At 42.9% G+C, this 11,110-nt stretch overlaps 2 protein-coding genes across 4 annotated transcripts; one reads left to right on the top strand and one right to left on the bottom strand.

Moving 5' to 3' along the window:
• The first annotated feature begins 267 nt into the window (after positions 1-267).
• On the top strand, positions 268-8,225 carry TMED6 (transmembrane p24 trafficking protein 6). 3 transcript variants are annotated; one of them, XM_041771963.1, is made up of 5 exons: positions 268-2,249; positions 3,460-3,586; positions 5,122-5,273; positions 6,854-7,059; positions 7,806-7,939. In XM_041771963.1, the coding sequence occupies exons 1-5, from the start codon at positions 2,037-2,039 to the stop codon at positions 7,870-7,872; spliced, it is 765 nt and encodes a 254-aa protein (XP_041627897.1). In that variant the 5' UTR covers positions 268-2,036; the 3' UTR covers positions 7,873-7,939. The 3 variants fall into 3 exon arrangements, with proteins under 3 accessions (XP_041627897.1, XP_041627899.1, XP_041627898.1); XM_041771965.1 differs by having other exon boundaries at positions 6,959-7,059; XM_041771964.1 differs by lacking the exon at positions 6,854-7,059 and having other exon boundaries at positions 7,806-8,225.
• Positions 8,226-8,841: 616 nt separating this feature from the next.
• NIP7 (nucleolar pre-rRNA processing protein NIP7) lies at positions 8,842-11,106 on the bottom strand. The gene is made up of 5 exons (XM_041771966.1): positions 10,954-11,106; positions 10,774-10,860; positions 10,548-10,686; positions 9,894-10,034; positions 8,842-9,679 (listed from the first exon to the last, which is right to left on the bottom strand). Exons 1-5 carry the CDS (start codon positions 11,007-11,009, stop codon positions 9,560-9,562), a joined length of 543 nt encoding a protein of 180 aa, XP_041627900.1. The 5' UTR covers positions 11,010-11,106; the 3' UTR covers positions 8,842-9,559.
• Between the last annotated feature and the right edge of the window lie 4 nt (positions 11,107-11,110).

Consider the following 11,110-nt stretch of genomic DNA (forward strand, 5'->3'; position numbering starts at 1 on the left):
ACACAAAACAAAACAAAAAATTTCAGTAAGGTGTTTTCTGTAATCTTTTTTTAAAATATGAGAACTAATTATTGTCCATAACTTGTAGCATTCTTCATTAAAGTCTTGCTTCTCTCAAATGTTAAGTAGCTATTTAATTCCAGCACAGCATGTATGAGGTAGCAAAATGTTGAACAAGCTTTGCTGAACCATGTTTACTATGTTATAAGAAGCTGATGTCAGACTGTATTGGATTTGTCCTTCCCCTTCATATAAAATTTTGGGGACAAAATTCCCCCTCTCTCACTTTTGAGTGAGTGAAAGGCAAAGTATAAAGAAATGCTACAGTTTTAAAATTCATCCTGTAGCTACAAGTTAGAAATTTTGTACAGCTTTATTATCTATTTACATGTTTTGGAATTTGGTACTACTGATTTTCAACCAGTTAACCCCAAATGAAGTTACAGTGAAAAAGTGAGACCCAGATCTCTCTTGATCTGATTGCAACTAGTTGTGGTCTTCCTCTAAATGGGGTTAGGACCCAGAAGCTTTTATCTCCTCCACTCGTATTACTAGACCATGCTCTCTAAGTAGAAGAGTGATGTTACATTTAGGGAAGTGATACATTTAGGGAAGCAGGATATCTATCCTTCCCAGTGTTTCTCAAATTGAGAAATGTATAAGTCCATTAATACTTGTTAACATAACTTCAGGGATATTTTTATTATAGTATTCCTGAAATGTGTGCCAACATAAAACTATGCCTACAGCTTTTATAGAACTATAAAATGTACTGTGAATTGATTATTGTTTTGCTGAATCTAAGTCACTGCTCATGACATGGGTAATGTTAAGACTGTAGCAGTGATAGGATGTGGATGGGGGTGCGGGGGGGTGCCTATGCATTGAGAAGTGATCCTAGTCTCTCCCACCCTCACCTTAGCAAGACTGTTGTAGAGCCACTGTGCCTGCAGAGTACTATGATGTCACATGGCCTTTGCTAGAACTGAACACAATTATAAAGTCGTCTTTGCGTAGTAGCTTGTAACACTTAAGGTATAACTACTCGGGAATCAATGCAATGAATTCTGACTTGGTTAAAAGGTGCTAATGCTGTTTTTGTTTTTTTAAGATTATGGCTGAAATAAAAACATTTAGGTACTGTCAGCACTCAGAGGCGGACAGAAACACTGTCCTGGTAGGGTAGAATGTGAGATTCACTGGGGGCCCTGGCTGCACCAGCTATGCCTCTGGGACAGTGAGCAGCCTTCGGAATCTCTGGATGTTCATTTCCTTAGCTCTAAGGCAGTAGATGATGGTACCTCCCTCCCAGTGCTGTTGTGAGAACACATAGGAAGCAAGTAAATCTCTTAGCTTAAAGCCAGCCATGAAGTCGGTGTTCAATGAGCCTTTTTGCTGCTGTGAGTGAAGAAGTCATAAATAAAAGAGGAAGGATTGAGGGTTTGAACAATATAGTCTTTAAGTGTGTTTTTAGAGGAAAAGTAGAATGAGGATTATCAGTGGAGGAGTTTGACCGCTGCCTCTTGCTCATTTTATTTGTCCATTAAAATTTTTGCACACACATCTGTGCTGTGCTTTTTGCTAAGATCTAGCACTGTGCAGAAAAAAATTTGTTGAAATAGTTTTGCCCCACATGTCTTATCAGAGCAACAGGTATCATCTAGCAACTTGATGTGAATAGGGGAAACAAATCTCCAGGTAAACGTCCGAATATTCAGATGGTTGTAAATAAACTTACCCAGTGTTTATTCCCAAGAAAGAAGAACTGACACAGGATAGCCCACAGGAATGACAGAAGTGCCTCTTCTGAAGTAGATCCTCTCTAGCACCCATGAGGTAGGTTTGGGAAGCCACTGAGTTTTTGAGGTAAAAACGAAAGCTCCTCCTGTGAGCCAAGCATGGGAATATCCATGTGTGGCCCTGAAATTGGCCTAAGTGTGACTTATACGTTAATAATTACCCTAGCAATTGTCCAAACTACTTGGTTTCACTAGACTGCAAGCAGTTCACCTGCAGAGGAGTCTCCAGAAAACAGCATGTTCCCTTTGCTTTTTGGAGCTGGACTGGTAGTTTTGAACCTAGTGACTTCTGCTAGGAGCCAGAAGACAGAACCCCTCAGTGGCTCTGGGGACCAGCTGCTTTTTGATGGAGCGGATAGATCTGACTTTGCCATCATGATCCCTCCAGGAGGCACAGAATGCTTCTGGCAATTTGCCCGCCAGACTGGCTATTTCTATTTCAGTTATGAGGTGAGTACATGGGCTCCCCTGGCCATACTGGGGACTTGTTTTTTTGCTTCTTTCCTTTTGTAAAAGTGGGTCAGGTTTTATTCAAATACAAGATTCTGGTTGTCTTATGCTGTGATGCCCTACCTCATAGTGAAATGGACTTGCATTCAGATAGAAACTCTTTTTGGATGAATAATCACTAGAACATATGGCTTGACTTCTGGAGGCAATGAAGGTGTGCTCAAAGCCATGGGACAAACAGACTGCCTCTTCCTGGAAAGGTGATCATATATTAACTCAGATTTGGAGATGAGAGGGGAGAGAATCTATTTTTTTAAAATACTGAAACAATGTGGATATGGTACAAAGTCAAATGAAAACTTAACATGGCCTTTGGCAACAGACCCTGAGATTTCAGTGTATGGGATTGGGGAAGCAACATTTACCCTTCTGCTTTACTAAAGAATCACTGGCTCAGGGTTTCTCTTTTTCTTCAGAAATGTAAATGTTTTCAAGTTGCCTGTTTCCAGGCCAAGTACATTTATCCATCTGTTGGTCTTTCACCACAGTGCCCAAGGATGGTGGACTCAGCAGTAGAGTCAGCAGTTGTTCATTTCCTTTGTTATCTTAGAAAACTTGTAGCTTTCTAAAGTTTGTTTACATAGTAATAGACTATATTGATCTTGTTCCACTCCACTGTAAGTCAAAGCGTATTTTAAGTTAGCTTATTAGAGAAATTTCTTATTCCTGAATTTATAAGAACAGTAGCTACTCGTCAGCTCACTGTAGCCTGGGCTTATCAAGACCCAGCTTGGGGACGAGTGCCTACCAAATGCCTTATTTATTTGCTGTCAAGTAGCAAGTAAGGCCAGGTCTGGGACTCCACCAAGGCGTCAAAACCAAGCAGGTGCAATCAAGAATTCTATAGCCAAAGACATACATATCGATCCATACACACCAGATGTACATTCTGAGACAGGTCTTAACAGGAGTGTTCCTGGCATTTTGGGCAGTTTGTCTTGCAGTACTGTTTTTAACAGAGAATGTTCAGGATTGCTATCTCCCCTCCACCCAGCACCTCTGTTGTCTCAATCCAAATTCCCAGAGAGAACTGGGTGGTGCCATCTCTGATGGAGAAGCACTGTGCTGATGATCAAGAATGTCAATCTTACCAGTTAGCTTCCTGGTGATGCAACAGGGGCTTTTCTCCCCCTTTAATTTGTCTTGGCAGGTGCAGCGGACAGTGGGAATGTCACATGACCGGCATATTGCTGCCACTGCACATACGCCACAGGGTTTCCTCATAGACTCCTCTCAGAATGTTCGGGGCCAGATTAACTTCTCTACCAAAGAGACAGGTCTGTTTTCATCACCACAGCTACTGTAATAGTCATTAAGTTTCTTTGAAACTGGGTCAAGAATGAGGAAAGTACTGAAATTACTTAAGTACCTGAGATGTAAAAGCTCTGGCTTTTTCACACAGGGATGATCAAATGGTAGGGGGACTAAACAGCCTTGAACACCAAAAACCAGCCTTCAACATCAACATCAAATCTTTCCTGGAGATTACTGGTGGCAGAGGACATTAAGCAGCAGGCAGTCTACTGGCAGATTGGGGCAGGGCCTCCAGGGTCCAGAAGCTCAATTTTTATCTCATTGTCTCCAAGTGATCAGGTTATGAGAAAGTCACCAAAACAGACCCACTTATAATACAGAATTCCAACTGACAAATGTATTCACAGGATAGCATTTCTAGTTATCAGAATACTTGAGCCAGTTACTAAACAGCAGACTCAGAATGAAAGGAAATGCATAGCCATGAAAATACCTACACCTCTACAACAAAGCACTTCTCCAGTCACAGGAAATTTCTATAGCCAGATGGAGTCTGTCCCCACCTTGGACAGCATGGGTCAGTTTTGTTTGGTCCGACGCCCCGTTCCCCCAAGACAGAGCACAAACTAGGGAAGGGGCTGAAGGAAAGGGAGAAGTAGACTCTCCACTGAGCAGGGAGCCCGTAGCGCAGCGGGACTCCAGGATCATGCCCCAAGCTGAAGGCAAATCCTTAACCAGTTGAGCCACCCAGATGTCCCCAGCACGGGGTAGTTTTAATTGCCCTCTCTACCAACCAGGAACCAGGTGTACGGGAAAAAGACAATGTTTCTCAACCAGGGCATAAAACAATCCTTCATTGTGTAGCACAGAATATTCAACACTCTAGGATATTTAGCATCTTTGGCCCCTTCATGCCAGTAGTGCCTTCCAGTCATTTCGACAATCAAATATGGGGCCAAACCTTTCTAATCCCACTCTGCCCCACTCCCACACACACACAGGTAGCAACCCCAGTTAAGAGCCAGCCCTTGTACATATCCTAAACCATCAGTTCCTGTACAAACCACCTTGTAGAAATTACTCCGGCAGGATAGCTTTTCACATCATTTTTTTCTCATTTCAAATTCAAGATGGCATCCCCCAGCTCTAATGAAGTACAAGAAGCAGGCAAACACCATGCTCTTAATTTCAACTCATTTTGCTAAGCAGAAGAGCTTCAATAGATGTGAGAAACATAAGTTGAAAAACCTGGAGAAAACATGGTTTCCAACCTAGTATAGAACTAACTTGCTTAAATTTATTTACAAATTTACTAATTTATAGAACTAAGTTACTACTATTTAGCAAGACAATATTGTAACATACTTAGTAAAATAAGTTTCATGGAAGATCATTTAAGGTCTTCCACATCAAAAACTGGATCTTTGTACTTCCTAAGTAAAAATAAGGTACAACAGTAGTACCTTTAATACTGGTAAACAAGTATCTCCAGGGAAATCTAGAGGGTGGTAGATCAACAAAGGCTGGAGATTTAGTAATGATCTAGGGATTCCTACAGGTTTTTATCAGCTTTGTCTAAAAAATCAGCAAAACCACTTTGGTTCTGTGCAAGTGTACCTCAATTTTGGAGTCTTCTATGAGGGGCCTGAGATGGACCACAAACAGAAGAATGAAAGAAAGCGGCTGAATGATACTCTGGATGCAATTGAGGTAACTATTTTATAGGAGAAACATCTGTGGAAACACCCTTGGAAATCCATAATATCATCTGAGTGAAGGCTCATTTGGGGAAGAAACCAAATAAGCATGGGGATCTAAAGCCTTTTGGAACTCGGAGCTCTTCAAATTCCTCACTTGTTTTATAACAGACGTTGGCAAACTATGGCACACAAACCACATCTGGCACACTGCCTGATTAACATAGAATTCACCATTTTAAAATGTGCAATTCTGTGGTTTTTAGTATATTCCCAAGGTCTTGCAACTATCGCCAGCATCTAATTCTAGAATAGTTTCAGGGCAGCCCCGGTGGCGCAGCGGTTTAGTGCCGCCTGCAGTCCAGGGCGTGATCCTGGAGACCCTGGATCAAGTCCCACGTCAGGCTCTCTCTGCATGGTGCCTGCTTCTCCCTCTGCCTGTGTCTCTGCCTCTCTCTCTCTGCATCTCTATGAATAAATAAATATTTTAAAAAATAGAATAGTTTCATTACCCCAAAAAGAACTCCATACCCATTAGTCATTCTTCCTTCCCCCACCCCCCTAGTCCTGGGCAATCCTTCATTAATTAACTTTGTTTCTATAAATTTGCCTATTCTGTACATTGTACAAGTGAAATCATACAATGTGGCCTTTGTTTCTGGCTCCTTCCACTTGGTCTTGTCAAGGTTGATCCATATTGTAGCATCTGTTAGTATTTCATTTCCTTTTATGGGTAATATTCTCTTCTAGGACTATACCACATTTTGCTTATCCATTCATGAGCTGGTAGACATTTGGGTTGTCCACTTTTTGGCTATTATGAATAACACATACCCATGAAGTTTTTGTGTGTACATGTAGACCAAGAAGTGGTATAATCTGGTGGGTCATAGTATCTCTGTTTTAACTGTAACTGCTGTTTCCCAGTGGCTAAACCATTTTACACTCCCACCAGCAGTATCTTTTTTTTTTTTTTTTTTAAAGATTTATTTATTTATGATAGACACACACAGAGAGAGAGGCAGAGACACAGGCAGAGGGAGAAGCAGGCTCCATGCCAGGAGCCTGATGCGGGACTTGATCCCGGGACCCCAGGATTGCGCCCTGGGCCAAAGGCAGGCGCCAAACCGCTGAGCCACCCAGGGATCCCCCCACCAGCAGTATCTGATGGTTTCAATTTCTCTACATTTTCGCCAACACGTCACCACTGTCTCTTTTATTACAGCCATCCTACTGGCTGTGGAGTTGTACTTTGCGGTTTTGAATGGTCTCCCTAATGGCTAAGGACATTGAGTGTTTTTTGTTTTGTTTTGTTTTGCTTTGCGTCTTATGTTTTTTGACCATTCGTAGATCTTCTTTGGAGAACTCTTCAAAACCTTTACTCATTTTTAAATTGGGTTGTCTTTTTATTGAGTTGTAAGTTTTTTTATATATTCTGGATATGTCTCTTATCAGGTAACTGATTTGCAGACATTTTCTCCATTCTGTGGAATGTCTTTTCACTTTCTCGAGAGTATTTTTCAATGCACAAAAGCCCATTGTTTGTTTCTGTAAGTGAAGTTTCACTGAAACACAGCTCTGCTCATTTGACAGTTACACATGACTGCTTTTGTGCTAACAGTAGCAGAGTTCGGTAGTTGCAACAGAGACTGCTTGCCTGCAAAGCCTAAAATATTGACTGTCTGGTCCTTTAATAAGAAGCTTGCAGGCCCTCATCTTCTACCATACACAAAGAACAGAAGACATCACTGGAATGGCAACGATGTACGGAGTACGTGTCTAAATCTAGAAATACTCTGGTAAGAGCTTTCTGGTTTCAGCACTGAAATTTTTCATTATAAAATCATGTCCTTTTAAACTAAAGACCTTTTTTCATATACAGCAAAACCAGCTTTATTAACTACAATAACCAACTTATTACATATCATAAAATTATGAGTAAGATACTCAACTATCAGATAACTTAGATTAGTGCTTGTGAGCACCCAGGTGAGACTAGCTGGGAGACAAGGAGGACTCTTTTTTTTTTTTTCATTTTCTGGAGCAACCCAGGTGGCTCAGCCGGTTGGCTCCCTGCATGGAGCCTGCTTCTCCCTCTGCCTGTGTCTCTGCCTCTCTCTATCCCTGTGTCTCTCATGAATAAATAATCTTTAAAAATTTTTTTCATGGGGATCCCTGGGTGGCTCAGTGGTTTAGCACCTGCTTTTGGCCCAGGGCATGATCCTGGAGTCCCAGGATTGAGTCCCGTGTCGGGCTTCCTGCATGGAGCCTGCTTCTCCCTCTCCCTCCCCTGTGTCTCTGCCTCTCTCTCTCTCTCTCATGAATGAATAAATAAAATCTTTAAAAAATTTTTTTTCATTTTGTGGGCAGCCCAGGTGGCTCAGCGGTTTAGTGCCGTCTTTAGCACAGGGCCTGATCCTGGAGACCCAGGATCAAGTCCCACGTCAGGCTTCCTGCATGGAGCCTGCTTCTCCCTCTGCCTCTCTCTCTGTCTCTAATAAATAAATAAAATCTTTTTTAAAAAATCTCATTTTCTGTACCACAGGAGAGTACATGGAAGGTGCAGAACAATATCTTTCACATGTGGCGATACTACAACTTTGCCCGCATGAGGAAGATGGCTGACTTTTTCCTTCTCCAATCAAACTATAACTATGTGAACTGGTGGTCAACAGCTCAGAGCCTTGTTATTGTTCTTTCTGGAATCCTGCAGCTGTATTTCTTGAAGCGTCTCTTCAATGTCCCAAAGACTACAGACACAAAAAAGCCAAGATGCTAAGCCACAATGACTACAGCACCCTAGCTCTTTTCTTCTGGGGCAGAAGCTTTGTCAAAGCTTCAGTCAAATGAGCTTTATAAAGTTATTGGAAAAAAAATCAATTTATCTTGTTAGAACATCTTAGTCTATTACTTTCCTTTCCTCTCCAATTTGCCTCGAGATGGCAATAAAATAATGTGCAACTTTTGATATTAGCTATTACTAAAGTGTGTACTAAATGCTACCATCAAAATACTATTCTTCATGCAGCAGTCCCTTAACCTTTACTAAGTCTATCTAGAGGGTTAAACAGAACCTTGGGAGGGAGAAGAGTTGAAAAAAAATGGGACAAAAACATATAAATCTCAGTTTACATATTGCATACAAAAACATGGGTTTTTTTTTTGTATTTGAAAATTTTATTTTTAGAGATGTCACCTTTGGAATTTAAAATAAGCAGGAAAAAAGGCAATGTATTTAAAGAAATGTTTTAAATACAGGCAGTTTCTTAAAACTTGGTAGAATTTTTCAATTTTTAAAAAACATTTTAATAATTTCAAAAATAATTTTGGCAGGCATGGGCAAGGATAGAGGAGCTGAATTATTTCAGTGTCTGATTAGCGCTTTCTGTCTAGTCCAGTCAGGTAAGTAAAGGTTTGTAAGGGAAATTACATTTTAAGAAATCATGGTGATGAAAATAACATTAGCCTAGGACCATAAACATCTAAGGAAAAGAATAAGAACCAAAATATATAATCAAACTATACTCATGAGACCCTATCCTTAGTATCCTTAGTAACAGAAATATCCAGTACATGCAATATAAAAGTAATTCTTTCCATTTAATATGTAACATGAGCCAGGCACCGGGCTAAGTGCTTTATAAACATGATTTGTAATTCTAAAAACCATTCTTAGGTAGATGGTTAAAGCTGTTTTTTGAAAGAAAAAAAAAATAAGCTTATCAAAGTTTAATGATGCCTCCAAAGTCATACAGCTGCTAGGTGTCAGAACTGGGGTTTGAATCCAAGGTTTTCTGGCACACCACACAGCATCTACTATATAGAAAATTAGCAGAAAAAATTAAATTACTTTATCCAAATTTCATTTGTAAAATCTCACATGTGACCTACCATTCTAATATGGCAGTATCTAACTTTCATGGAATTAAAAAATAATGAAGAAAATCTATTGTGGTCTTATCATGAGTTTGGAAAATAGTGTTATCACAGATAACAATAAGCTAGCTATTCTTGTCCTCGGCTCGAATGACTTAGAACCTGTTACTCAAAACAAGCAGCCCTCGATTCAAATATAAAACACAGTATTCTTTTTAGTCACAAAGATCTGAAACACGATTTTTGAGCCATTTCCGTGTAAGAATCCAACCTGCATCGTCCGTAATAGTGAGAATATTAAACTAAGAAGTCCCTGAAGAAGTCAGTGTTGACAAAATTCAACATGATGATGGAGCCTACACAGACACAGGAAACAAAGCTAGGCCCTTCCACACAGCCATAAGTCCTTGCGATGATTTCGTTTTAAGTCAATGTCTCTTCATGCCGCACATATTCCCCAATGTCTGCTTGATGAAATACCACAATCGCCATGGGGTCTACTTTCCTGCAGTCTTGTGTAGACTTTGCTGCCACCCCAAAACCCTGGGATTCAAAAGAAGAGACACTGATTGACTCGAGTCATTCAAAAGGCACGCAATGAGGGATAGAAATAATCAAGAAACGATCAAAAATATATAGTTCTTTAAGAAATTCGAAAGGTGCTGAGAATTTAGTCTCTGAAGCGCACAGATTGAATATACATCCTTCTTGATTAAAAAGATGCTCGGTTTTTATAACAGCTACCATCTCTACTCACCAAAGGGACGTCTGCCATGGAGTACACCACCACTCCCTGGTACTGGCAAGTATTTTCAGTGATTCGACCCAGTCCCGATTTCAACACATGGTTCCCATACAGGAAAGACTGCTCTGCTCCAGGCTTTATCCACACTTTATACTAACAAAACAAAACAAAACGATTAAATCCAAGAGACCTTAAAAAGCGAACTGCCGTATCCCTGCAGATAAGCCAGCTGCTGAATTTGGGGCTGATTTCCTGAAAGCATCTTAGGAGAAGAAAGAGGGATGGTCGGGTCATCTCAAATGGTTCACTCCCTCAACAGACCTGCCAGGCGGCTCTTCAACTCTGCGACTCACGGACTAGTTACGAGCTCTTTTTCCGGATCCCACCAGGCTCTCGCCAAAGACACCGATTTGCTTTTCTGGGGAGCCGTCTGCCCCGGCGTTCCTCCTCCGCTGGCCCCAACTGCAGCGGGGCGGCCTCAGGCGTCCCAGCCGCAGCCCCGCCAGGCGCACGCAGCAAGCCAAGCCCGGCAACCCCTCCGCTTGCCGGCACCGACCCGCACTGCCGGGGCCCGCGGCGGAAAGCTGCCCGAGGACCCGCCCTCCGACGAGGCCCTCACCGCGGACTCCTTCCTCCCCAGGGCCGACGCGGTGCCACCCCACACACCTTGGCATAGGGTGCGAGGTAGTCCAGAGCTGTGATGTGTAACCGGAATCTGTGACTCTTGGTGAATTTCCCGAAGCAGGTCCCCAGCGACACCAGCTTGTCCCCAGAGATGTTGGCGGCCAACTTCAGGATCTTCTCACTGAAGGGGTGAGGGGGAAGGAGGCGTCGACGAGGGCGGCGGGGGGCGCGTCCTCCCGGCCCGCTGCGCCCGGCCGCGCCGCCTCACCTCACGTAGTACACGCGGTCGTTGTGCAGCCTGAAACAGTACGTGCCGTCCGGCCTGTCCACCAGCAGCTGGAGATTCTCGCCGATGCTGAAGGCAAACGGGGCCCTGCGGTCAGCGCCCCGCTCCCCCACGCCCTTCCCGGCCACGCACGCATCTCCCTGCCCCTCCGCGCGCCCTTACTATTTCGCCATCTTCTCAAACATCACGCGGGTCTCCTCTTCAGTCAGAGGCCGCATGTTGCCGCCGGGTCGCAGCGCCGGATCAGCCGGCCCCGGGGCCGGAAGCGGAAGTCGGCCGCCGCTCCCCGCGCCCGCGCCCCGGCCCGCCGGCCCGCCGG

The sequence above is a fragment of the Vulpes lagopus genome, chromosome 10 (genome assembly GCF_018345385.1).
Source record: "Vulpes lagopus strain Blue_001 chromosome 10, ASM1834538v1, whole genome shotgun sequence".
NCBI lineage: Eukaryota > Metazoa > Chordata > Mammalia > Carnivora > Canidae > Vulpes > Vulpes lagopus.

Coding starts and splice junctions, on each gene's coding strand:
- TMED6 (XM_041771963.1), top strand. CDS start 2,037: ATGTTCCCTTTGCTTTTTGGAGCTGGACTGGTAGTTTTGAACCTAGTG. Junction 3,587..5,121: donor CTTCTCTACCAAAGAGACAG/GTCTGTTTTCAT, acceptor GGATTCCTACAG/GTTTTTATCAGCTTTGTCTA. Junction 7,060..7,805: donor CTAAATCTAGAAATACTCTG/GTAAGAGCTTTC, acceptor TCTGTACCACAG/GAGAGTACATGGAAGGTGCA.
- NIP7 (XM_041771966.1), bottom strand. CDS start 11,009: ATGCGGCCTCTGACTGAAGAGGAGACCCGCGTGATGTTTGAGAAGATG. Junction 10,035..10,547: donor ACCTCGCACCCTATGCCAAG/GTGTGTGGGGTG, acceptor TTGTTTTGTTAG/TATAAAGTGTGGATAAAGCC. Junction 9,680..9,893: donor CCATGGCAGACGTCCCTTTG/GTGAGTAGAGAT, acceptor TTTGAATCCCAG/GGTTTTGGGGTGGCAGCAAA.